Source organism: Lates calcarifer, linkage group LG12, assembly GCF_001640805.2.
Source record: "Lates calcarifer isolate ASB-BC8 linkage group LG12, TLL_Latcal_v3, whole genome shotgun sequence".
Classification (NCBI taxonomy): Eukaryota; Metazoa; Chordata; class Actinopteri; family Centropomidae; genus Lates; species Lates calcarifer.
In genome coordinates, this window is record NC_066844.1 from 21,049,648 (window position 1) to 21,073,472 (window position 23,825).

General features: G+C 42.4%; 3 protein-coding genes across 7 annotated transcripts; 1 reads left to right on the forward strand and 2 right to left on the reverse strand.

Annotated features, from left to right (window-relative positions):
• Positions 1–456: 456 nt before the first annotated feature.
• esyt1b (extended synaptotagmin-like protein 1b) lies at positions 457–17,972 on the reverse strand. 2 transcript variants are annotated; one of them, XM_051074779.1, is made up of 40 exons: positions 17,368–17,972; positions 16,859–17,264; positions 15,577–15,618; positions 14,430–14,564; positions 14,070–14,143; positions 13,890–13,962; positions 13,621–13,710; positions 13,392–13,447; positions 13,129–13,249; positions 12,857–13,033; positions 12,547–12,629; positions 12,336–12,384; positions 12,143–12,232; positions 11,942–12,037; positions 11,351–11,422; positions 11,147–11,233; positions 10,906–11,055; positions 10,603–10,716; positions 10,347–10,523; positions 10,096–10,181; positions 9,965–10,013; positions 9,671–9,760; positions 9,486–9,581; positions 9,321–9,392; positions 9,133–9,219; positions 8,880–9,026; positions 8,548–8,654; positions 8,258–8,444; positions 7,976–8,152; positions 7,787–7,869; positions 7,424–7,472; positions 7,244–7,333; positions 6,966–7,061; positions 6,510–6,581; positions 6,003–6,089; positions 5,751–5,897; positions 5,514–5,650; positions 5,073–5,199; positions 4,896–4,991; positions 4,627–4,759 (listed from the first exon to the last, which is right to left on the reverse strand). In XM_051074779.1, the coding sequence occupies exons 2-39, from the start codon at positions 17,219–17,221 to the stop codon at positions 4,920–4,922; spliced, it is 4,107 nt and encodes a 1,368-aa protein (XP_050930736.1). In that variant the 5' UTR covers positions 17,222–17,264; positions 17,368–17,972; the 3' UTR covers positions 4,627–4,759; positions 4,896–4,919. The 2 variants fall into 2 exon arrangements, with proteins under 2 accessions (XP_050930737.1, XP_050930736.1); XM_051074780.1 differs by lacking the exons at positions 4,627–4,759; positions 4,896–4,991; positions 5,073–5,199; ... (7 more) ...; positions 7,787–7,869; positions 7,976–8,152 and adding exons at positions 457–510; positions 966–1,068; positions 1,160–1,291; ... (7 more) ...; positions 3,361–3,443; positions 3,532–3,708 and having other exon boundaries at positions 16,859–17,971.
• Positions 17,973–18,198: 226 nt separating this feature from the next.
• On the reverse strand, positions 18,199–21,407 carry zc3h10 (zinc finger CCCH-type containing 10). The gene is made up of 2 exons (XM_018680555.2): positions 20,259–21,407; positions 18,199–19,219 (listed from the first exon to the last, which is right to left on the reverse strand). The coding sequence occupies exons 1-2, from the start codon at positions 21,405–21,407 to the stop codon at positions 18,707–18,709; spliced, it is 1,662 nt and encodes a 553-aa protein (XP_018536071.1). The 3' UTR covers positions 18,199–18,706.
• LOC108885986 (dnaJ homolog subfamily B member 9) lies at positions 21,291–23,772 on the forward strand. 4 transcript variants are annotated; one of them, XM_018680562.2, is made up of 4 exons: positions 21,291–21,383; positions 22,301–22,357; positions 22,651–22,899; positions 23,360–23,772. In XM_018680562.2, the coding sequence occupies exons 3-4, from the start codon at positions 22,665–22,667 to the stop codon at positions 23,668–23,670; spliced, it is 546 nt and encodes a 181-aa protein (XP_018536078.1). In that variant the 5' UTR covers positions 21,291–21,383; positions 22,301–22,357; positions 22,651–22,664; the 3' UTR covers positions 23,671–23,772. The 4 variants fall into 4 exon arrangements, with proteins under 4 accessions (XP_018536078.1, XP_018536076.1, XP_018536079.1 ...); XM_018680560.2 differs by having other exon boundaries at positions 21,354–21,491; positions 22,580–22,899; XM_018680563.2 differs by lacking the exon at positions 21,291–21,383 and adding an exon at positions 21,399–21,491.
• Positions 23,773–23,825: the final 53 nt, after the last annotated feature.

Below are 23,825 nucleotides of genomic sequence, written 5' to 3' on the forward strand. Positions count from 1 at the left end.
ATCGTCGTACAATGTCACCAGCAAGCAGAACAACTATTCAGCTTCGTCTTTCAGCGTGAACCTGGAATAGAAGAAAAGTCATAAAATGCATACACCAAGACATGATCATAAAACAATACAAAATGAAGAAAACAAGCGCACAGATTAGTGATATTCCACTCAAATTTCAAAGCACTCCTACAGCATAATCTATTTCTCTGCTGTGCATACATTTACTCAATATGTTAAAATAGTCACAGTTAAACAGGCTAATTCCAGTGCTGATTATCTGGAATGTACTGATTATACTGATACAGCAGTGTTCAGTAGTGGCCACAGCCACCTTTCACATCAAAAGATGGTGACACTCACTATTGTTGGATTCTAAATATACTAAATAGATACAAAACAGACTTTGGGCAGAGTATCACTTTAACAAACTTAAATGCAGTCTGAAGAAGGTTCAGTCAGCTCTGCTCACCATTCTGTGACACCAGAAATCAGGTCAACTTCAGCCAACTCGATTTGCACCTATAACAGGAACGACAGGTTAGCATCTGTACGCACAACATTTCTGTATGTTTTCAGAGCACTCAAAGAATTACACACCGAGCATGAGAGTGAAAGAATCAGAAAGCTGGGGATACACATGAAGTGTCCTGCATTACATGTGATCTACCAGTCAAGCCAATACTAGCCTACAGTTTGACCTGGAAAGGTGTGGATTTAATCAAATTTTATTAGTGTGTGTGTGTGTGCTCTGGACTAGTCATGTGACCTTGTCTGCATACTCTACAGGCCACTCCTATGTTTTTTTTTTTTTTTAACTAAATACCACTGACTACTGCCAAAAATCTTATAAGGTCTGTCAGTGTGTGTGGGATACAGCACATTTTCAAAATCTGAATTTCAAGTCCCCCTGTGTTTCCCATTACGTATGAAGGGGGGGGGGGGGGGGGGGGGTGGATGTACAGTCTCAGACTGACCTGTCCAATGACATCGCGGCTCCTGAATGAGGCCGAATTATTCTTCACTGATACGCTGAGGCGCCTGAATTTTGCCTCCTCCATGGGCAGATCATACTCAAACCTTAAAGAAAATGCCAGAGATGATTAGATGTGAATGTTGACACTAACACACGGATACAATGATAAGTGCAATAAGTCAATTAGTTAATTACTTCTCATTGTATTCTGGTTTGAGGTCTCTCTTCTTCACAGCTGTCTTCCTCTTGGTGGCCTTGCTTTTGTCTGGCAGCAGCATGAGGGAGACATAGCTGTCTACACCATCCTTACTCTGAGACAAAAGGCCTCTGTGCACAGACAAAGAAAGTACAGCCTAAATACTTTTTCATGTTAAAACACAAGAATAGTTAAAAATATGCAGCATGTTAGTGCAATGTGCAAAGTATACATTGCTCATATTTCATTTGCGGTATTATTGACAGTGTCCTTTCAGTTTGTCTGTTCTTCTTAAAGGATAGTTTTGTAGGTTTTTTTACACAGATCTTTTTTCTATGTTACTATGAACTATAATTTCAAAGACAATCACAAACCATGGTTTGAACAGTCTTACTGAAAGTGTTGTGGAATATTATTTGGGGAAGCACACCTGCAAGCATGGACGACAACGATGAGCTTTCTCTGCTGTGCGGCATACGACAGAGACAACTTCACCTGCCCATTTCCAGACCCATAAGCCGCACAGGGCAGAGTCTCTGCACTGATCATATCTACCATTTTGGAATTCAGAATCTGTTTGAAAACAAATTCAGAATGGCATAAAAAAATCATTGCTTATTAGCAAAAAATATGACATTATTACTGTAAGCACAGATGTGTTTGCCTTCTCACCTTGAGTTCAGCCCTGAGTAGGATCTGACTCTCAGGTGAGGCTCCATCCAGATGGAACCACTGGTCCAGGACCAGCTGTGGCTCTGCAAGGAGTTCCTTCACAGTAACCACCAGAGATCCCATTGGTTGGTCCCAGCCGCTTGACAACTGCAATGCCAGAAATGGATGGATGAAACTTTTTCTCCAACATTACTTCAAATGCAAACTGCAACCACAAGTGGATGCAGCAGCCAACAGCAGAGATGCAGATTCTTCAAACAAACAGATGTAAATAAATGCCTTGCCTTTACTACAAGCATCTGATGTTTAGGGTCATGGACTAGGAAGTAGAAAGACTCATTCCACTGAGGACTGGTGCCACGGTCACAAAGCTAAGGATGAAAAAATAAGATAGAGTCAGTACAATTATGATTTACTCATTAGATTGAGAATAGAAAACTGTGACTGTATGTCTTACTTTGGTTTTATATGTTGTTTCACCCAGAACAAGCTCAGCTCCTGCTTTGGGCTCCTTTCCACTTTTCTTCAACTGATAAAGCAGAGAGAGGCATTTAAACTTTATTATATAAGGAATCATTTTTGTTAACTACTGCACAGTGAGTAGATAAATTGCAGGTGACTTACAGGTAATGAATGTGCTCTCTCCACATGGACAAAGAGCAGAGCAGCAGAGGGGACAGCTTTGTTCTGATAAGACTGGAGAGACTGGAGCTGCAATACCTGTAACATGGAGCACAGCCAGTGAGGCCTGACAACAATGCTGCAATGTGAATAATGTTCCCTGTGTTGTTGGAATGTGACTCGACAGCTTCATTTAAGAGGCTGCTATCTTTGGTACACTTCAATAGTCCATGTTTGAGGAATGTCTGAATAAAAAGAGTGAGACTAAAGCTGGTGGGTGATAAATGTAGATAAGGACTGACCTGGTCAAGTCTGACTGTATTTGACACAGTAGGGACCCATTCTAGTATCAAGTGAATCTGCCCAGACTTCACATCATTCAGAGTGTACCACTGGAACAAAAACAAAGTCAGGCAAACAAGCAAGGCAACACCCTTCATAGAGGGAAATGAAAGAGTTTAGGGATCACATGCCATGAATTCTGAGAATGATTTATTGACTAACCTGATCTGTGTACTGCAATCTGATGATCTCATTTAGCTTAACACTGAATCTGTGAACATGAAAACAGGTAGTTGTTTAACAATTATTTTAATTTCAACTGCTGACTCTAAGGAGTATATTACCATCATACAATAAAAACAGCAGAGAACCAGTTTATCTGATCTTGTCCTAAAAGCTGTACTGTTTTAACCTTGACCTGTGATAATAAATATTCAGCGACTGATTCATTCTTATACACTGATGTATTTCAGTGCAAAATTTTGTGAAGTCAGAGGTGGATCTCTGTTAGAGTTCTTATCACGCAGGTCAATGTACACAGGACTATACACTTTTTTTTTTTAAATCTCCAGTACTGACATAAGTAACTGATTAACCAACATAGAGAAGTAAACAAGACACACACCTTCCAAGGAAATCATCAGAATCTATGTCCTTGTCAAATGCTTCAAACTTAATCTCCTGGACGCTGTTCCCAGTCAAAACCAACTGTTATAAACGAACACAAACAAATATTTGTAAAACAAACAAACACTGTACATACAATGAAATCCAAACAACATACAGTACTTCATACCTCATACATTTCATTCCATGTTGGGTTCAGATTCTCTTTTATAACGTGACTCTTAAATGCAACACCGCCTATGTTGATTTTGACATAGGGGTCACTCTTGCCCTTCACCATGCCCCCCATCAGGTTATCCTTGGCAACCAGATTCTGGGCCTCCAGCAGGTGAATCCTCAGCAGCCCCTGCAGGGTGAACATTGTAAGTGACTAAAACATATAGGACGTCTTTGAGCAAACAGCATCTGTAGCTTTTAACATGCAGCTACTCTAAACTGTATATTTCCAGGGTGACCCAGACAGCAAGAATCAGCACAAATATGACGGAAGAACAGCATTTTTTCATTATGCCATAATTTTGGAATAATTTCCCTTAGTATAGTATTCAACATTCTTAAACGCAAATCATTTTCAACAGCACCTGGTGGTTTCCTATCTTACATAAGTTTATTTAAATCAGTTCACAATATGTACAGGAGATGCATTTTGAATAGACTCACATGACTGCTAGTAACAAAGACCTGACATTAGGAACACAATGCCACTGTAATAGAAAAGAATGAACTTTTGTTGTGTCTAATTCAAATGTGGTTTATAAGAATGTGTTTTTATTTTATTTTTTTTAATTTAGTAAAGGTCCATCCTTCAAGCCAGACCTCTGCACATTGTATAAATGATACAATGCTCAGTTCTATTTTGAGCCTCCTGTTCAAAATGAGTGAGTTCAGCAGAGGAAGCTGAAATCACCTCAGCAGGACTTAACATTATATTTTAAGACAAGCAGAAGTGACACATTCACAGTGTATGGAAATTCCACGAGACCGAGACCCAGCAGCATCAGTTCACTAAACTATTCACCATCAAATGACTGCAGTTAAAAAGGAGCAATAACTAAAGACTTGCCATTTCATCTGTGTCCTCAGCTATGAGATAGTTTTGATGGACATTTTCAGATAATATGGTTTCTAAATTATTATTGAGTATAATTGTAAATTTGTACTGTCACCTGAAATAATAACAATGTCTGAAAATTCAGCCTGGGACTGTGATGGGAATACAAGGCTTAACTTCCACTCTGCTAATCAAGGCATAATCTAAACCCACCTCTTTACCAAAGTCCTGACTGGGGGTGGTGTGTGGTGGAAGAACTTCAGCAGGTTCTGGGATCTCTACTGGGCCCAGGGTTTCAGCAGGAAGACCAGTCACTGTGGCATGGGCAAGATTATCTAGGCCAGTACTACATTCATGCACAAACACAAACACAAACACACACACACACACACACACACACACACAGTTACTGATCATTATTCTATTATTGCTTTTATGGCTCCTTAGGTAATGATAAAGGGAAAAAAGAAAATGGCACTCACCCCTTTGTTTGTATTTGCCGTGGTTCAGAGTCTCCTGTAACTTGCTGAGTCTGACTGTGCGGGATGCTGTTCTGCTTCTGTTGGTTCCTCCACCAGCTGAGCAAAATTACATTAAGGTCATGAAGGTGAAAACAGACAGAGCATAATAACAACTGACTATTGTGTGATGTAACTCACTGCAGCAGCAGGGAATATATCAGGTGCAGTGTGAATGGCAGCTGGCTCAGCAGGAGTAACCTTTTCAGGAAAGGCATGTACTTGTGCTGCTTCAGGTTGTTTAGGCTGGTTGGGTACTGCAACAGACCTAAATACACATACTGCTGTCACCAAACACCACAGCCAGACTGCTGACTGGAACTAAAAAAAAGACAGTACACTCTCTTTTTGTGAAATAACTTCACTGAGCTACAAATGAACTTGTGCACTTTGTAAGGAGTATACTTCCTGACACGCCCCTCCCTTGCATTCCTGCACTCACTCTCAGGCACTGCGCTTTTTATTTTGTGTTTATTAATGCTTGTTTATGGTTTAAATGTGTCTTTATTGATTTTTCTTGTATTTGAACAACACTCTGCAAAGTGGTTGGTGTGCATTATCAAATCAACCCAAAACGCTCACTCATGAGTTGGCAGCTCTGAGATTTTTTCCTCCTCCCCAGATGCTTTGAATGCCTTGTCAGTGGTGGTGATCATCTCTTCCTTCTTTGAACCGGTTACAGAGGGCTGTGGAGCTTCAGTCATCCTTGAGTCAAGAATCTGTCACCAACAAATTTGCAGTTTGTTACTCTGTGTATCAGAATCAATGGCACTAATCCGCTGTGTGTGTGTGTGTGTGTGTGTGTGTGTATTCTGCTACCTTGAGTTCAGCCCTTAGCAGAATCTCACTTTCGGGTAAAGCCCCATCCAGATGCATCCACTGGTCCAGGACCAGCTGTGGCTGAGAGAGCAGCTCTCTCACGGGAACTACCAGAGATCCCATTGGCTGGTCCCACGCACTTGACAACTACAAAGATCGGGGCACATTTATGATGTCATTTAGAGGATAAGATGTTTAGCAGCAGGCATTCAATAGTGGCTATTAGTATTGTGAGACACACAGTACATTCACCTTAATTATGAGCATTTCCTCTGTGGGGTCCCGAACCAAAAAGTTGAATTCCTCATTCCACTGAGGTGATCTGGAGCGATCACACACCTTCAGTCAGAAAAAGAAGACAATAGGGGTAATGGTAGATCCTTAAACCAAAAACATATACATTCACCGCATTTAGATGCGTTTTCTTCCTCACAGTTTTAACTCAAAAAGGTACTGGTGTGCACTGCTGTCAAGCCTTCTGTCTTTTTTAATACTGTCACTAGGGGGTGCTAAAGTTAAAATTTTTCTCATTTTAAACAGCAGTTTATAGTTCATCCAATAAAATGATTAATCATTTACCAACACACTTGTTTGGTTTCTAGGGAATTTTGATGTAGACATTCTATTGCCTGAATAATTAACAGATTAATCCAAAAATAATAGATCAACCATATAATAATGAAAATACTTAGTAGTTGCAGCCCTACACTGGAACAGCAAGTGTTTGTCTGTTTCATCTCTTTATTATTCGCATCATACCTTGGTTTTGTAGGTTGTCTTGCCAAATACAAGCTCAGCTCCAGCCTTAGGCTCCTTTCCACTTTTCTTAAACTGGACACAGAAAACACATAACAAATAGCATTTGGTGAATAGACTGTATTCACTCTTTGCAATTAAGGCAAAATAGAGGGATGTCCAACTTCCCTTTCTTTTAAAAAACAATTCAATATTCCTATCTCACACCATGGAGTCATAAACCTCAAAAACAGTGATTGTTGCTTGGCTAAGAATTATTTTTCAGTCGTTGTTTTATTCATTTTTGTAAGTGATTACTTACAAAAACAATGTCTTAAGAAGCAGAAGTTATTTTCCACTTTATGCCAGTGGTATTATCATCTTATCTACACATGCTTTCCAAACTTTAGTCTATCTATAACTCAGACACAGGACACTTATTATAGTGGTTTTCAGTTGACAAAATTACAAGGGACTCACAGGCAATGAGTGTGCTCTGTCCATATAAACAAAGAGCAGGGCTGCAGAGGGAACGGCCTTGTTCTGGTAAGACTGGAGAGACTGCAGCTGCATCACCTGCAGCAGAAAATCAAATTAAAAATACATTACAGTGACTCAGCACCGATGTGCACAGTGAATCAACTGAGCATGGGATCTTAGAGATGAGAGAAGAATAGGCAACACAGATGACCCAGATTATAAATATGTGCATGACTGTGTGAAGAAACTTAAACAAATCATTTTAAAATTGCACTAACTTGGTCCAGGGGGTCATTACAGGAAACTGCTGGAACCCACTCCAATATCAGACGGACACGTCCAGACTTCACGTCATTCAGGGTGTACCACTGAAATAAGAGACATACTCTTACTGTATCACAGCCTGTGATTACACCAGGGGAACACATATTTACATACAGTAATGATGGAATACTCACCTGGTCGGTGTACTGGGAACGGATGATGTCTGCCACACTGATTTTCATTCTGTTTACAATGAAGAAGAGAATGTACATTTTAGTCTGTGTCTGTGAAAAGCATAAAAATGGAATGATCAGTTTTCTTACACATCTTTAAGTAAGTCTTTATGTAAGACTGCTGTTAAATTCTGATTTTCATTTAGTCAATACACAGTACATCATAATATACCAGTTTATTTTTAGCTGTATGGTAAAATAACTACAGTTTGAGCACATAAATACACCTATTTACTAGATACCATGCTGAAACAATGAGGACTAGGAGATTAAGAGCCTTCCTGTAATTGTTAGGAAGCTGAAAACCTCCACATTAGCCCTCACCTGCCCAGGAAGTCATCTTGGTCCATGTCTTTATCATACAGCTCTACCTGCACCTCCTGTCCTGACTGAGGCCTCAGCACCACCTGTGGGAACATAGAACAGTTTAAGCAGTTGTTGGTGGTTATCACTGCCATCTCTATTTGAATTTTCATTTAGGGGAAGTCAAAAAGTGCAGTCACCTATACACACCTCATACATCTCATTCCAGACAGGGTTGAGATTCTCCTTGATCACATTACTCTTAAACGCAACCTCTCCAACATTGATCTTGGCATAGGGGTCACTCTTGCCCTTCACCATACCACCCATCTTGTTATCTTTGGCAACCAGACTCTGAGCCTCAAACAGGATGATTCTCAATAGCCCCTACAGGAAGAGATTCTTTTACTTAATTGAGTTATTTTCAAATCAAATGTGATGGTGTTATGTCTGTTGCCTGTATCCGGTACTGAGGATCATTAGCAACATTACCTCACTGGCAAAGCTGAGGTCTGGAGAGGTGTGAGGAGGCCGTGGAGGCTGTGCTACGGCAGGGCTTGGTGATTCTTCCACCGTCTCTTCAGTCACATCAGCTACCGTTTCCTTTACATCAACATGTTCATCCAAAGTCACTGATGAGACAATGGTCTCAACAGGAGGAGCATCCACTGAACTTGACCTAGAGACAAAAAAGGAGAGTAAAGAGTAGCAATGACAAATCTAAGAGACAACGGAGAAATGGAAAATTAGGAAAGACAACTTTTTGGAATGAGCTATCTCACCTCAGCACTGGGTCTGTCTCCTGTTTTGGCCGAGCAGGGGAGGGGTCTGAAGCTGAAATGACCTTAGCCTCATCAGTGGCACCAGGACATTTGCTAGGAATCAGTATCTGCAATTGAAATGTTATTATTTCAATAAGTAGAAAATTAAAGAACTGCCTCCAAAGCCAAATGAAAGAAAGGGGGCAAACTGAGTGTGAGATACAGATGAGAAACAAACAGATGAGAGACAGAGAAAAGGACACATAGTGAAAGTGATAAAGAGATGGAAAAGAGAAACTTAAGGACACATGCTTAATATTTAGATTGAGACATACAGTGAGAATGACTCCCACCTTAAGTTCAGCCCTCAGAAGAACCTGACTCTCAGGTGAGGCTCCATCCAGATGGAACCACTGGTCCAGAACCAGCTCTGGTTCAGACAGCAGCTCTCTAAGAGGAACCACCAGGGAACCAATGGGCAGGGTCCAGCTGTGGGAGAACTGGAGGAACACAACAGAGGTTAACAGAGAGTGGGAGTATTTGCATATTAGAGATTACACTGTATCCACAGTGCTTTGATTAGGCACTAAAGTGAAGCCTGCCTACCTTAACTACAAGTATATCTTCTCTGGGGTCTCGAACCTTGTAGCAGAATGCCTCATTCCACTGTGGTGATGTGGTGCGTTCACATACCTTCAGAACAGATGCAGGAGTCAGTCAGTTATCTGAATGAGGTCTGCAATTTCACTTTGGGATTAATAAAGTACTCTATCTATCCATCCTTTGGGTCTTACTGTAGTTTTGCGGGATGTTTCTTCAAGAGTAAGCTCTGCTCCTACTTTTGGATCTTTTCCACTCTTCTTCACCTGCAGAGAGACAGAACAGGCAATAATGTTCTTTGGGAGTTAAAAAGTTAAGTGCCTTCACATTATCCTTCACAGCAGTATCAGAGGACTCACTGGTAATCCATCTGCTTGTTCGATATACACAAACAGTAGGCCTGCTGAGGGAACAGCCTTGTTCTGGTAGGACTGTCTGGAATGGAACTGAAGAACCTAAATACACAGAGAAGAACGTGCAAATATGAATCAGGCTTACCACAAAGTGTCCATTAATCCATGACTTGATCTTAAAAAATAATTACCTGGTCCAATCTGTCTGACTCTGAGGCAGTTGGAACCCATTCCAGTACCAGATGAACTCGACCAGACTTCACATCACTGAGAGTGTACCACTGAGAAATAAAGAGAAACCATATCAATGTGGGAAGTATTGGGCCCATTCCAAACAAGAGAAACAAAGCATAAAGCTGGCCATTTTTTGATGCTTATTCTTTTCCCTTTTCCCTTTGTAGAGGGTTTAATGTCCACTTTCCCTATTTCTAACCACAATCCTGCAACCTAAGAATACAGCAATGAGTTTAGCTGACGTATCCCACCTGATCAGTGTACCGAGCATCAATGATGTCCTTCAGACTGATCTTCAGCCTGTATATCAACAAATATGATATTAGATATTGTCTTTTTGAATCTAAATAGTATATGTGATAATTAAATGATAAACAGCTACCTGCCCATGAAGTCATCCTTCATGTCCATGTCTTTATCAAACACCTCCATGTGCAGTTCCTGGCCTGGCAGTTGGGTTAGAATCACCTGAGGGGTGAACAAAGTCACACATGTCAAAAGACTCTTTCAAACCAATCATACAAGACATTTAGAAACACATGCAAACTTAAACCTGTAAGAAAAAAAAATTCACAGCGATTACCATTAAGTTGAATGAAAGCCGTGTTCTTTCAGTGACTTCTTGTTATTTACCTCATACATTTCATTCCATGTGGGGTTAAGATTGCCCTTGATAACATGACTTGTGAATGTTTCACCCCCGATGTTGATCTTTACATATGGGTCACTCTTGCCTTTCACCATGCCTCCCATCAGGTTATCTTTTGGAACAAGGTTCTGGCCTGCCAACAGGTGGATTCTGAGCAGTCCCTGACAAAAAATATACAAAGTTTCAAATAAGTGAAATAGGCTCAGACCTATAGAAATAAACTGCACTGTCCTCACTTACCTCTGTGGCAAAGCTAGGATGAGGGGAGGTCTGTTGGGGAAGCTGTTTGGACAGTCCAGCCGCCAGATTAGATGACACATCAGATGGAATACCTTCCTCATCTAACCACAGGACCTATGATACAGTGGAAAGAATTAAGAGACAAAATGTGACCAAAATCCCAGAATTCATTTTCAGTTGAGACACCATTACACATATAACTAATAACCTCCTACAGTGTGTTTGGTTTTTTTCCAGTCTATTTACTTATCATTACTTCATCTAATGCAGTGCAGATTAGTGAATGACCATTTTGCCATTTACCCTGAGAACTGTGTTTATATAGATGCGACTGGCAGATCCAGAGTTGTCCAACTGGAACCACTGGTCCAAAGAGAGATTGGCATTGGACAGCAGACGGGACAAAGGGATAGTCAGACTGCCCAATGTCTGGACACGGTCGGCATCCTTCACCTGGTTCATTCAAAATTAAGGGAAGCCAAAAAATGAGAAAACCATACTCACAGTTTAGTGCAGACTAGCTACTGATCTTATGAACTGATACCTGAATGTCTATGTCCTGCTTGCGTGGATCTTGGATGAAGAAGGTGAAAGCTTCCTCCCACTCTGGATTAATGGTTGTGTAACAAGTCTGAAGGAGAGAATAAACGACAAGAGTGATTTACATTAGAAGATGCAGATGCATATAAAATAGAAGTAAATGAAATACAATTTACAGTATTATAATGGGCTTCCTCAGTAGATATACCTTGCTCTCTCTAGTGACGTCCTGTACAGACAACTGCACCATGGGATTGGGCTCTTTATTTCCCTTCTTCATCTAAAAAGATGCACAGTAATAGACAAATATGAATACACAGTGAGCCATGCGAACAATGACATTTTGTAAGCAAGAGCAGAGCAGTAATAGACTTATCAGCCATTCCAACAACACATGGTTGATTGAATAATAGTGTTTATTAGGCTACCATAGCAACGGCACAAATAACTGAAAGAAACACCATGCTGCATGGCATAATCAGGAAGTATAAATCTGCACTGAAAGAAACCACAAAGACTGAGTTTCATTGCAAAGATTCTGTCACTGCTGTTCCCTTTTGTGTATTATACGACAGCAGGGATTAGCACGGTAGGAAATGTGTATTTAACAGCCTTGGATAAAGTTAGCCACACTCATCCACACTACAGTGGACCGGGTAGGGTCACAGACCAAGGCAACAACAATGTGGAATGCATGACAGATGGCAGTTACAGCTCTGCCTCAGTTTAACCACACACAGGAAGCAGCTCTGAGCTGGTGCACGAATGTGGGCAGAGAGGGTAGAGGTACTTGACTCACAGGAAGTGCCTCAGCCTTGTCCAGATACACAACCAAGATGGCTGAGGAGGGTGGATCAGAAGTCTTACAAATCACGCTCTCATTCCTCTTTAGGCTCTAGAGGAGAATTGAAAAAAAAAAATTGGAGTGCTGAAGGGTACACAAAAATCTACTAATCATAAAGAGCAATGTACAGTAGCAGTGGAATAGAGTGACTTAAACCTGCTCTAGTCGATCAGCGCTAGGCAACAAGGCCAACCACTCCAGTTTGAAATGAACCCGTCCTGACGGAGTGTCCTTCAGAGGGAACCACTGGGAAGACAGCCGTAGGAATACATTTACAGTACATTACAAATTAACACTTAAAACACTTGACTGAATATTGTGACTCAGTTGACAACAACTTTTTACTTACATCATCAACAACTATGGATTTCTTCACAATGCCCAAATCCAATTTGGTCCTATATGGAAGGGGAGTGTAAGGCAGAATTACTATAAGAAAAATGCACCAATGAAAATATATGGATCATAGTCTAGATGGTTTTAGTGGCAGGTGGCAGACAATAGGTGACAATATGAGATTCAACAAAGGCTCACAGGAGACATGATCTATGCATATGTACCTGCCCAGGAAATCATCCTGGTCTGGGTCTTTGTCATATACCTCCACCTCCAACTCTTGACCAGGCACTTCATGGACTATAACCTGATGTACCAGACACATATAAGGACATGAAGACTGACAGAAGGATTTTATGGAAGCTGACTCTGGCCTCATGAATTAAAATGGACACTCTCAGCACTGTCGCAGTCTAATCCCTCAAATACAGAACAAGGTGAGATGATATATGATATCCATGAAAAACAAAGAATCTTCCAACACCTGGACATGCAGAGTAATGACACAAATTCATTTCTCTCCATTCTCCTGACCTCATACATTTCTCCCCACTTGGGAGAGTCCGTGTTGTCAATGTGTTGGGAGGTGAAGGTCTGAGGGCCCACCCTCAAAATGGCATAGGGGTCAGACAAGCCAGCCATGACCCCCTTCACAGAGGTGTCCTTCGCTGCTAGATTCTGTGCCTCTACTAGGTGGATGCGTACCACACCCTGAGAAAGAAGAAACAGGGTGTAGGTCTAATATACTGTTGTTTACTGAAATGTGAAACAATATCTTAATCTGTAGGCGCACGTTCAGACTTTACCCTGGGCAAAGGAGAACGTAGTTGGGCAATATGCAGGCCAGGAACCAGGGGGACAACCAGGCGGTTGGGCAAAACCAAGAAGGAGGCGATGGCATCCATAATCATACTGTCTGACATGACACTAGGACGAATGAGAAAGTATTATTTCAGTGAAAACATACTGCTGCTGCACTGCCTGCACAATTTATCATTCACTCTACTTTATTTTCATTATAATGTTGTGGTTATTGTTAATAAAGTGAAGTTCTTTCAGCATGACTCACTTCAGCCCAGGAATGTCCAACAAATTAGTCAGTCCAGTCCAATTGATGTCTAGTTTCTGGGAAGAGATTAGACAAAGGAATGTACTGTATGCAGCAAATCTGGATTGATGAGAAATCAATACCATGAAAAGCATATGAGACTAAACTGAGATACATGATAGTCACAGGACTGTGGGTTGAGGGCACAACAAGAAAAAGGACAAATAGAGGTGAATGTAGATGAACATACAGGCCTCCGGATGAAAAACATGGTGACTGCACCCACTATGGGCACATCTCCAATCAGAGGCTCCAGAATCACTCTCATCATCCCATGTAGCTGAAGACACAGAGACAAAAAGGATGTTTGTGAAATTATTGTAAAATACTACCACAAAGGCAGATTTTCTATGCATTTCAATAAACCTTTAAGCTTTATAAAGACATCATCTTTGAATTAAGAATTTTACATGAAATGTTGTCACTCATAATACTTCAAAGCTTTATGAGAAAATGCACCTGTATTCCTTTGACTCCGGCTTTGCAGAAGTATCTTTTCACCTCAACATTGATCTCTACATTACCAACATAGCTGAGAATAAAAGAAGGAAAATGTCACCTACAATAATGCGCTCTAAAAGCTGTAATACAGAGGTGACAGTGATTCACAAACCCAAAGAGCAATGGATTAACCTTTACCTGATATACAGATCTAGCAAGACTTGTCCCTTGTCATTCTCTGTGTGTGCCTTGATCCCCACAACCTTCATGGCCTGGAGCAAACAGAAAGCACATTTGTTTGCATAACATACACTGCACTGGTCAGCCGCAATGTTAAAACCAGTTACTGGCTTTAATGTTGCAGCTGTTGCAGCTGAACATATATATATAAGTGTGTGGTGTGTGTGTGTGTGTGTGTCTATGTATGTATATAAACCATTCAGCCACAACATTAGAGCCAATAACTGGTTTTAACATTGTGGTTAATTGGTGCAAATGACATCCATCATTAGTGTGAATCTTTACAGAAGTGTCATATTATAGTATTGTTGCCATCACCTTGTCACCCATGTCCACTTTTGTAAAGCTGAGTGTCTGGAGGTGGGTACTCGAGGCTCGGATGGACGGAGCGATGGTCTCCACCAGCAGCTTCTCCAGGTATTGGCCGACAAAGGGCCACACCTGCTGCAAAACCTAGCCGGGCCACCAAGCACAAAATTATAAGCTGCATTTGTTAGTAAGCCACATAAGTTGCAATGTACATCCCCTGCAGTATTCAAACAGAGACTGTTGCTTTAAGTAAACTTTGTAATTTTAGCCATGTACATCGCAACAAAACAATTTGTCAGATGCCTTGGCTTCCATAAGCAATAACAGAGGAATGACAGAGACAGCTGTGGCCAGTTGGGCCTCAGCTGTTCATCTTCGTATTTGGGCCCTTGCATAAGCCCACAAGGAATCCCGTGTTCTGCATGTGTTCACTTCTAATAAAATAAAATATTAATGTTGCTACATGAGGCTGCTATGTCTTCATTCCTACAGGGAAAGAACATAAAGCAGAGGCAGCGTTTGGTTGTGTGCTTGTGTGACTGTGGAGAGAAAAAAAAACCCAGAGTTGGTTACAGTCTGGCATAAGTAGAGTGTGAGTCATCAGCCGCCAGCTTCTGTGGAAGATGAAGCCTGAGCAACAGGGGAATCTGCTGACCTTCCCTCTAGTAAAAAGTCTCAAACCTCTGCTTTGTCTGCTCTCTGACACTCAGATCTCGTGGTCCTGTTAGCATGAATACTTTTATATCTCTATATTAGTGGCTCTTGTCCCCCTGGGCGGGGAAAGAAAGTTGGAGGGGGGGACAATAGCTACAGTTTTATTTAGTTGGGGGGGGGGTGACTGGGCTGCTCCTCCCCTTTCCTGTGAGCGAGCCTGTAATGAAATGGAAATGTTGAGAGGGTTGCCTGGCACTGGGCCTGCGCTCTGCAGCACAGACAGAGTGGCTACACCAAATGGGGGTGGGGCCTTTCCCGCAACAGCAGCAGTGCCACCATCTATCAGCTAGCACCAAGTATTAACCTAGCATACACTACCAAGTGTCAGTCATCACAACAGCTGGGCCACTGAATGGACAAACGTGCAGGAATAAACAGCGTCTTTGTGTAACACCATATGATGAAAAGATGAAGTGAAATAGGAAACCACTGATATTTTTACCTTATTGAGCCACTCAACCTTTTCAACATCTGGAAAGTTGACCTGAAAGACAGAAATACAATGAGGACACATTCTTAAATTTAGCATAGAGTCTGATAAACTCGCAAGAGGATAGGGAAATGATTCAGCCATAGCTGACGCATGTCTGGAAATGTCATCAATAACACGGTTAATGTGATCCCAGTGCTTTGTCCACCAGGTTTTAGACTGTATAAAAGAAAAAAGGAAAGCATGTAAGTGCAGCAATTGTCAGCTCAAAGATAGCTTTGAATGATACAGCTGGCTATTAAATGGTTTATCTCTGCATTGACATCACATGCAAGAATACTTTTGCAATATTTAGTTCTTGAAATGTCTTCTCCATTTATATTTCATAACATTCTCTCAAAGAAAATCCTAACACATGCCATTTGTTGTGCATGCTGGAGAGCAGCACTGGAAAGTAATATGGAGATGCCCAAGTTTTAATGCTTTAATGAGGAGTATGCCTGTTGTCTGGTTACGCAAGCAATCACCAAAACAAGTATCCACAGGAACCTCATTTGGGTGTGGCAAGGCATTCTGAGTCAAAACAGACCCATGTGGGTTTCAGTATGCCCATGTTAGGTACATATACTGGCTAGATGACTGGCAAATCAAGACATTTTCCTGCCACCTTTTAGTTGTAGAAAGGACTAGAGGGTTCAAATGTTCTTGCAGTGGTTACAAAGCAGTCGCAAATGCCCCACTATGCTTTTAAATGACTTTAGTCTTGCAATGCGAACACCCTCACCCACAGCATATTTTGCAGAGTATTAGGGGAAATGATGGAAGAACAAAGTACTACAAGTAACAGACAGGAACTTCTGCACACCTGACTGCATGCCTGTTTCAACAGACCTAAACTCAACAAGGAGCATTAGAAAAAGCAGCTTTAAAAAAGAAGCAAAAAGAGAAACTGACTTTAAGCACACTGTCTGTGCCTTACTGTCTGTGGGGAAATTACTTAGGGAAGACATTTCTCTAAAACTTTTCCAATAGAGACCCACAGTTGTGTATAAGAGAAAGGCTTTTATGTTAAAAATAGCAATGACTGGGCTGCTTAACAGGAAACCAACACTCCAACTGCAAATTCCTGTGGGGATATCATGATTTTAGGGTCCACTGCTAGGTTTTGCTTTGCCTTATGTAATGCGGGGTTATTCTAGGTCAAGGTGGGCTCAGAGGGATAGCGCTGTGGTGTGTGTTCTTAGATTTCTGATGCCATAAGACACACTCTGACAGTGATATGCTCATTTCTTACCCACGCAGGGAGGTCTCGCTTGATTTTGGACACTTTCATGGATGTGTACTCCTGCTCATTGTCGAGCAGCTGTATGGCTGACTTCAGGCGCGCCTCCTTGGCTTCTCGGGCATGCTTCCATCCCGTGTAGACCATCATTCCGAACATCAACAGGCTGGTGCTAACCCGGTAGTAACCGGCCAGGTAGACGGGCAGCAAGGCTCCAAGACATTTCCCAAACGTCCAGAGCACCGCGACCGCACTTATCCCCTTGGGTTTGGGAGCTTGCGTGTCCACGGCGCTCAGTGCCTTCTTCTCGGCGTCGCTTGAGCTCGGACACTCGGTGCCCTTGGGTTCACTCGGCTCCGATTTGTCGCTTTGCATAATGATATATCTTGGGTCTAAATCACTAACAGGCTGTAGTTTGCTAAAAAAAAAAAAAAAAAAAGACAAAATACTAAGTTTGAAAAGCGTGTTAAACGGAACTTAACGGCTACTCTAATGTTACATTTCTAACGTCAGCTACCTACCGTTGGAACAGGACGCACTGCTGCACTCTCGCTAGCTTAGTTCACTGTTCGCATCTTCACCGTTTAAAAATATCCTTAAATGTCCGTTATCGCTGAGTTGGAGCAGTTTTTACTGACTAAGCACGGGTACAGAAGTGATCGACGGTGACTTCTGCCTCTCCCCCTGTCCCGTTATCTGGATGAAAACACGCCCTCTTGACCAAAAAAAAAATGCATCTTTGACTCTTTCGCTGCTGCGGCAAGACATCCAGTCATCCAATTTATTGATTACTTACCGCCATTACCGCAGCATTACGTTGCTTAAAAGCGACATTTTTCCACGGCATGACGTACATCCGCAAACGGTTAATGTTATTGTCTGTTTAAAAAGTTTACCTGCCTGGTGAAGCACAGGGCAGCTTCATTTCGAGGAAAAAATAGTGATACAGCCCCTGCTTCGTGTCCAACGGTTAACCCAGCAGCACTCTCTGCTGCTCCGGTTTATTTTAAAACAGCAGACTAGGCATTCTCCTCAATCCCTAAATCCAGTATGAGCGAACAGGACCTGGGACATGATGATTCCCACTGCTCATGGAAGCCCAAGCCAGCAGCAAAGTTCCACTTGTTTACAGAGCTACACGGATGTGAGGTTACTGAAGAAACAGGGGGGTATTATATTCACGTTTACACAATGTGACTCCACCCAAACAACACAAGCATTGAGATGTGAACATGAGGATTTGACACTAGAAACTGTCTGTCTGAGCATGACTGAACTTTACTGTGTCAACTGTGAAAATGTAATTGTGAATAGAAGAAAACACTGTAAGCAAAATAACGGATAACACATAATTCATTTTTGAATGGTTGTTTTTTTTTTTTTTTTTTTAATGTGCAAAGTACCAAAGTTAATTTACACCAGAGCAAACCACAAAAATATAAACAAAAACTACTTCCAAAGTCTTCATGTGTCCACAAGGATGGCACGGTGGTCTTGCAGAAATGGTTCAAACACTATGGATGATCTCACATATTTTGAGTTTGTTGTTGTTTTTGGTGCCTATGTTTTAAAAGATCCCTTTGGTACACTGACCTTTTTGCCAGAGTTCACAGGACAGTCAGTCTGCAGGAAAAAATTTTTTTGAAATGTTGCCATAGAACACAGAGACAAGGAGGCTAAACAGATTAGTCGTTATCCCGCCCTCTGGTGGAGAAGTATGAGTGTCTATTCCTCACTCTTGACACTGCTCTGTCATCAGCCGAGTGTCATACTAATAAAAGGAGACCTTCTATGTTAAAAACCCCCATTGAGGATGCTACAGTCTGACCTGTGGGTACTACAGTCCTGACCGTGAATCAGTTAGTGAGGCAGAGTGGTGATCCTCATGCTTTGACTTGCAATGGGGTACGACACCATCGGGGTGGTGGCATGACTCATGGTAATGCCAGGCAGAGGCTGTGTCATAGACACTGCCACCGGTGCAACAGATACAGCCACTGGTGCCATAGAAACAGGAGGCGCCATCCCTTGGGCAATGGTCTGTGCGAGGGCAGCTGAGAGGGGTGTGATCTCTGGGTTGAGGTGGGGTGGCGGAGCAGTAGGTGGGGCTGCATTAGTTGGGGGCGCTGCGGGGGCACCAGTGGGAGCCACCAGGTCTTGCTGCGTGACAGGCCGAGGCTGCAGTCCGGCGCTGCTCAGGGTGGTGTGAGTCTGGGCGATGCTATGATTGTAGGAACTTACTGCACCTACAGGGGGCGCCAGACTCTGCTCAGTGGGTGCAGGAGTGGAGGAGAGCGTCATAACCTTGGCCTGGCTGCGGAACTGGGCGTTCTGCTCCAGAAGAACCTCATTTGTGGCAATGAGGTTTGAAACCTGAGAAACACAAGACATGGATTAGAAAAGAATAAAAGTGTGTGTGCCAGAGTCCAAACAAGCACACAGCCAGAAACTAGTGGAACCACATGAAATAAATTAGAGCTACATCAAGATAAAAAAAAAGATTTGTTTCCTGAAAGCCATCTTTTGTTAATAGTTAACAAATGCTTGCAGAATTTTGCAAAACTCTTTTGTCCAGAGTGTCTGAGTCTTATATTTCCACAAAATGTAACTTTTCCTTTTTAAAAATGTGCCCAAGGATTCACTGAGGTTTTAGTCAGGTGACTATGAAGGGAAAATCCTCCAAGTTAGCGGTCTGAGATACCTCTGCTTGTTTAGGCTCATTACTGGTCCAAAATAAATCCATCAGAATAGACAGATATATGTATAAACTTAAGTGATGCTCTTCTGTGGTTAATATGTAGTTGATCATCTTGCACTCACAGCAACTAAATGTTGTCTCAACTCAACATTCCCTCTTTTAAGTTAGAGTAAGTTTCATGCAACAATCTGTCATCTCTTCACATTAATTCACTAGCTACCACTTTTAACCTGTAAATAAAACTTTCTTCCAGTTCCTGATTGGTCCATAATAAACTCTTACATTTTGTTATTGAAGAAGTGGCAGACATTGCTCAATTTCCCTTTACAACAGGATTATTCTGAAAATGTTAACATATCTTTTAAACAACATAAGTAAGTAAAGTCACGATCCGGTGACAAACTAGCTCTTAACGGACCCTTTCATACTGTGAAAAGACCGTATTAATTAACGTAAGCGTGCAAAGTAACAGTTACATTTGACAGCATAATGCAAGCTGATGTAACCTCTACTGTTGCAGTAGCCGATACTATTCGTTGAGACTTTGCTAAAACTTTGTATTGCACTGCATTATACTGTTAAATGTGCCTGTAACTGTAGAGGATAAGAGAAACTAGTCCTGTGTAATTTCATACACATTTTTCTCAGAGATCTAAAAATTTAGTTTTGTCAAATTTCCAAATAAAGTTTTTTTTCCCCATCTCTCGTTCTAACCTGTTTCTTCAACTCTTCCACCCTCTTCCTCAGCAGGGAGTTTTCTTCCTCCAGGATTCTGTACTCAAGAGGACGCGGCGGCAAGGTGGCCTGGACTCCGAGCTCATAATGTCCGCCTCCATTCCCATCTGCCAGGCGCAGGCCCTCCAACCGCCGCCTCTTCAACTGCAGAGCAGTGTGGTCCATCGAGGCCTCCAGAGAGCCTGCATCGAACAGCCCATTCTCAAGCAGAGGATCGTACACTGTGCACGAGCTCCTGTCGTAACGCCGCTGTCCTGAGGAACTTATCGACAGACAACCACTTATCCCACCTCCACCTACTCCCCCAATTCCTGAAATACCTGGATCTCTGCAACCACCCAAGCTGGGACAGCCCATCCCCATCATATTACTCCCACCACCACCTCCCACAAGTCCTTGCATTCCACTACAGGCACCTCCTCCTCCGCCACCTATCCCTCCCCCAGAAGTCACCATTCCACTGGCACCTGGCCCGATTACACCACCTGCTCCGACCCTGGAAGGCTCGTATTCGTAGTCTTTTTTGACATGGCGAAATTTACATTTGTTGCCCCTCTGGCACTCTCCTGTCAGAAAGTCTCTGCAGATAGGGACCTCCCCACGGCTATGGGGGAGATCCATGGGGGACAGGCCCAGTCGTGCTGCAACTTTCCCTCTTAATCTGGGGGGCAGTGCTCCTGTTTTCTTGTAATAGTCCTCATCCTCTTTAGATCCATGCACAAAGCGGCAGTTGGAGCGCATACACTCCTTATTCTGATGATCATGACAAAAGATGAACTCGTTCTTTTGCACTCCCAAGTCGGGCACCTCATTAAAGACCGGGTGTCTAAAGCGGCAGCGTTTCCCTCTCTTGCACACATTGCGTATAAAGTCCCTGCAGACGCCGTCCAACGCCAGTCCCGCACCTTGCCCCCCGCCACCGCCGTTCCCGCAACTATTGCCGTTTCCGAGCGCCCCTCCTCCCCCCATGCTCCCAGAGCCAGAGACGTTGCCTCCAACACTTCCTCCTGAGCCTCCTCTGCCCTCTGCCGAGCCCCCTGCCAAACCGGATCCAGGTCCTCCCTCCTCGCCCAAACTACCACCACTGCCGCCACCACCTGACAGGTAGGAACTGTCCCGGTCAGGCATGGCGCTCGGCCCAGCTTAGGGAGAATATAGCACTCATGTGTCTGAAGGGGGGTGACGCGACTTGGTAAACAGTCACATACACAGGTAAAGAAGTCATGAATTGTTTGCGGTGGAGAGTTGAAATCTGCTATTCAAAGTTCTGCAAGAGAAAAATAATATAAAACGAAGTTGAAATAGTTATGAAAGAGTATAGCAACATGAAAATTAGTGAGTAATTAGCAGTAAACACAGAAATATTACGGTTAAACCGAAGAAGCACGAGGCTGTTAGCAGTTACCGTTAGGATGTTAGCATGTGACGGTAACTGGTAAACAAGTAGCATTAATGTTGTTGTTACCGGAGACTGAGCAGCAGTCGTTGATTTGTTAAAATAACACGACTTAACCATTACTTTCATATCACACGTCACTGAAATGAACACATATGCTGGCTGATGGTAAATAAAGCGCATCCTGACATGACATATACCCGAATAAGTCTAAAACGGTGCTGCGACCCCGTTGGCTTGTCTGGCTAGCTAATATTAGCTAGCGAATGTTAAATAGCTCGCTGGCCAAATGCTAAAGTTGTCTTACCAAACGGAAACCAGGTGCAGGATTCAGTTGAGTGGCTCCCATGTAGAAACGCCTTAACCTAATTAACTGAAATATATACAGATATTTCTGCTAACAACAGAAATCAGGCCCGTATTATTATTTTTGGCAATTCCTCAAGGCCCCGGAGCTGTTTACCACATTTCTTCATCTATCTTTCACTACCAACGAAGAAGACGACTCTCTTCTTCTTCTTCTTCTCCGTTTTCCTCGTGCTATTGTTTTCTGCCACCTAGTGATGAAAGGAGTGAATTGCATCGAACTATGTTTTAAGTTTGTTGTCTTTTTCTTCTACACAAGGAAAGAATTAATGCACGTGGTGAATGTGGATCAAGTGGCGATTCTACCCTTAAGAAGGTGAGTTAACATAGAGGGTAGTTATGGACGAGGTAATATTTGCTTTGAGGTACGTTTTTAGAGGTACGTTTTTAGTACGTAGTTTGGCTGAAATAGGCGGAAGATCTTAAATTAACTGAATTCAAATACCTCCCGTAAGAAGCAGAAGTCCATAGCCCTGCCGAGCAATGTTACTGCTGACGTGTAGCCCAGTTACCGGATAGCTTTTGTGTGCATATGCAGATACGCTGTCAAACCTGCACTTCCAGATAAACTGTTTTTAACAAGAGTTCAAGTTCCTCATCTGTGCTCAGGCGCTCAGCACAGCATGGCAGTGCAAGGTGTTTTCCACTGGATGCAAGCCTGCGTGGTCCTGCAGCTCTGCCTATCTGAAGTCCTGCCTGCCTCAGACACCAGCAGAAATTACTATGAAACCCTCCATGTTGAGCCAACAGCAACTGACAACCAGATAAAAAAGGCTTTTCGCAAACTGGCCGTAAAGTACCACCCCGATAAGAACAAGAGCGCCGATGCAGAGAAGACTTTCAGAGAGATTGCTGAAGGTAAAACACGTCTGCAACACTGAAACTTTTTTATAAAGTGATCTACACTGTACATGTAATTCATACAGGTAAATTCAGTTTCATCACTTTCTAAACAGATCTATCTCTTTATTCTCTCCATGAATACCTCCCGTTTCTATTTTCGTAGGTACGAATAGTGATGCAGTCTGATACAGTAGCCCTATAATAAAATCCACTCTTCATGGGGGACAGATGTTTCAGTGTTTGTTGAAGCTGCTTTAGCAGATAAATTGTAGTTTATCTGAAATTGTTAAAGCAGTTTGAGGTGGTTGCATAAAGAGGTATTTTTAATATTTTGTCCACCCCTGGTAGTGATGCAGTGCAAAATTGAGCATTGTAACCTTAATGAAGTCAGGAGTCCTTGCAGAACCGATGCATCTGGATGCTCCTTATGAACTTGCAACTGAGTGTACATTAACTCTGTTGCCTGCTCCCCCAGCCTACACGGTGCTCTCCAACAAGGAGAGGAGGAAACTGTACGACAGTGTGGGCCATGAGGCTTTTCTAAACGACGAGGTCTCCAATGATGATGATGAGAATGAGGAGGATACAGGCTTCCACTTCAGTTTCTCAGACTTCTTCCATGACTTCGATGATAGTCCCTTTGGGGAGGAGCCACACTTCCACTGGACCTTTCATCAGGAAGGGGAGGATGAGCACAGTCTATACGAACATTATACTTTTGAGGGGCCTGGCTCCAGCTTTTATTTTGTGGATGGGGACGACAGTGAGGAGGAATACTACTACTAAATATGCAATATCTTTGTCCTGTGTCATGTATGACTGTTACATTTTAATGTATTGCCTTTTATTGATAACAAAGTCTCCAGATTAAATTGTTTACTCAGTGTCCATGCCTTGTGTTCTGCATCTTTTATGAGTTGACCTGTAAGTTCAATGGTTGT

Bases quoted from the DNA above. Each gene is read 5' to 3' on its own strand.
- esyt1b (XM_051074780.1), bottom strand. From the start codon at position 17,221: ATGCAAAGCGACAAATCGGAGCCGAGTGAACCCAAGGGCACCGAGTGT. The intron at 15,619-16,858 runs GTAAGAAATGAG...TCTGTCTTTCAG, and splicing joins AGCGAGACCTCCCTGCGTGG to GTCAACTTTCCAGATGTTGA. The intron at 2,846-2,957 runs GTTAGTCAATAA...TTTTTGTTCCAG, and splicing joins GATTGCAGTACACAGATCAG to TGGTACACTCTGAATGATGT.
- zc3h10 (XM_018680555.2), bottom strand. From the start codon at position 21,407: ATGCCTGACCGGGACAGTTCCTACCTGTCAGGTGGTGGCGGCAGTGGT. The intron at 19,220-20,258 runs GTTAGAACGAGA...TGTGTTTCTCAG, and splicing joins TGGAAGAGTTGAAGAAACAG to GTTTCAAACCTCATTGCCAC.
- LOC108885986 (XM_018680560.2), top strand. From the start codon at position 22,311: ATGCACGTGGTGAATGTGGATCAAGTGGCGATTCTACCCTTAAGAAG. The intron at 22,358-22,579 runs GTGAGTTAACAT...GTGCATATGCAG, and splicing joins GCGATTCTACCCTTAAGAAG to ATACGCTGTCAAACCTGCAC. The intron at 22,900-23,359 runs GTAAAACACGTC...CTGCTCCCCCAG, and splicing joins TTTCAGAGAGATTGCTGAAG to CCTACACGGTGCTCTCCAAC.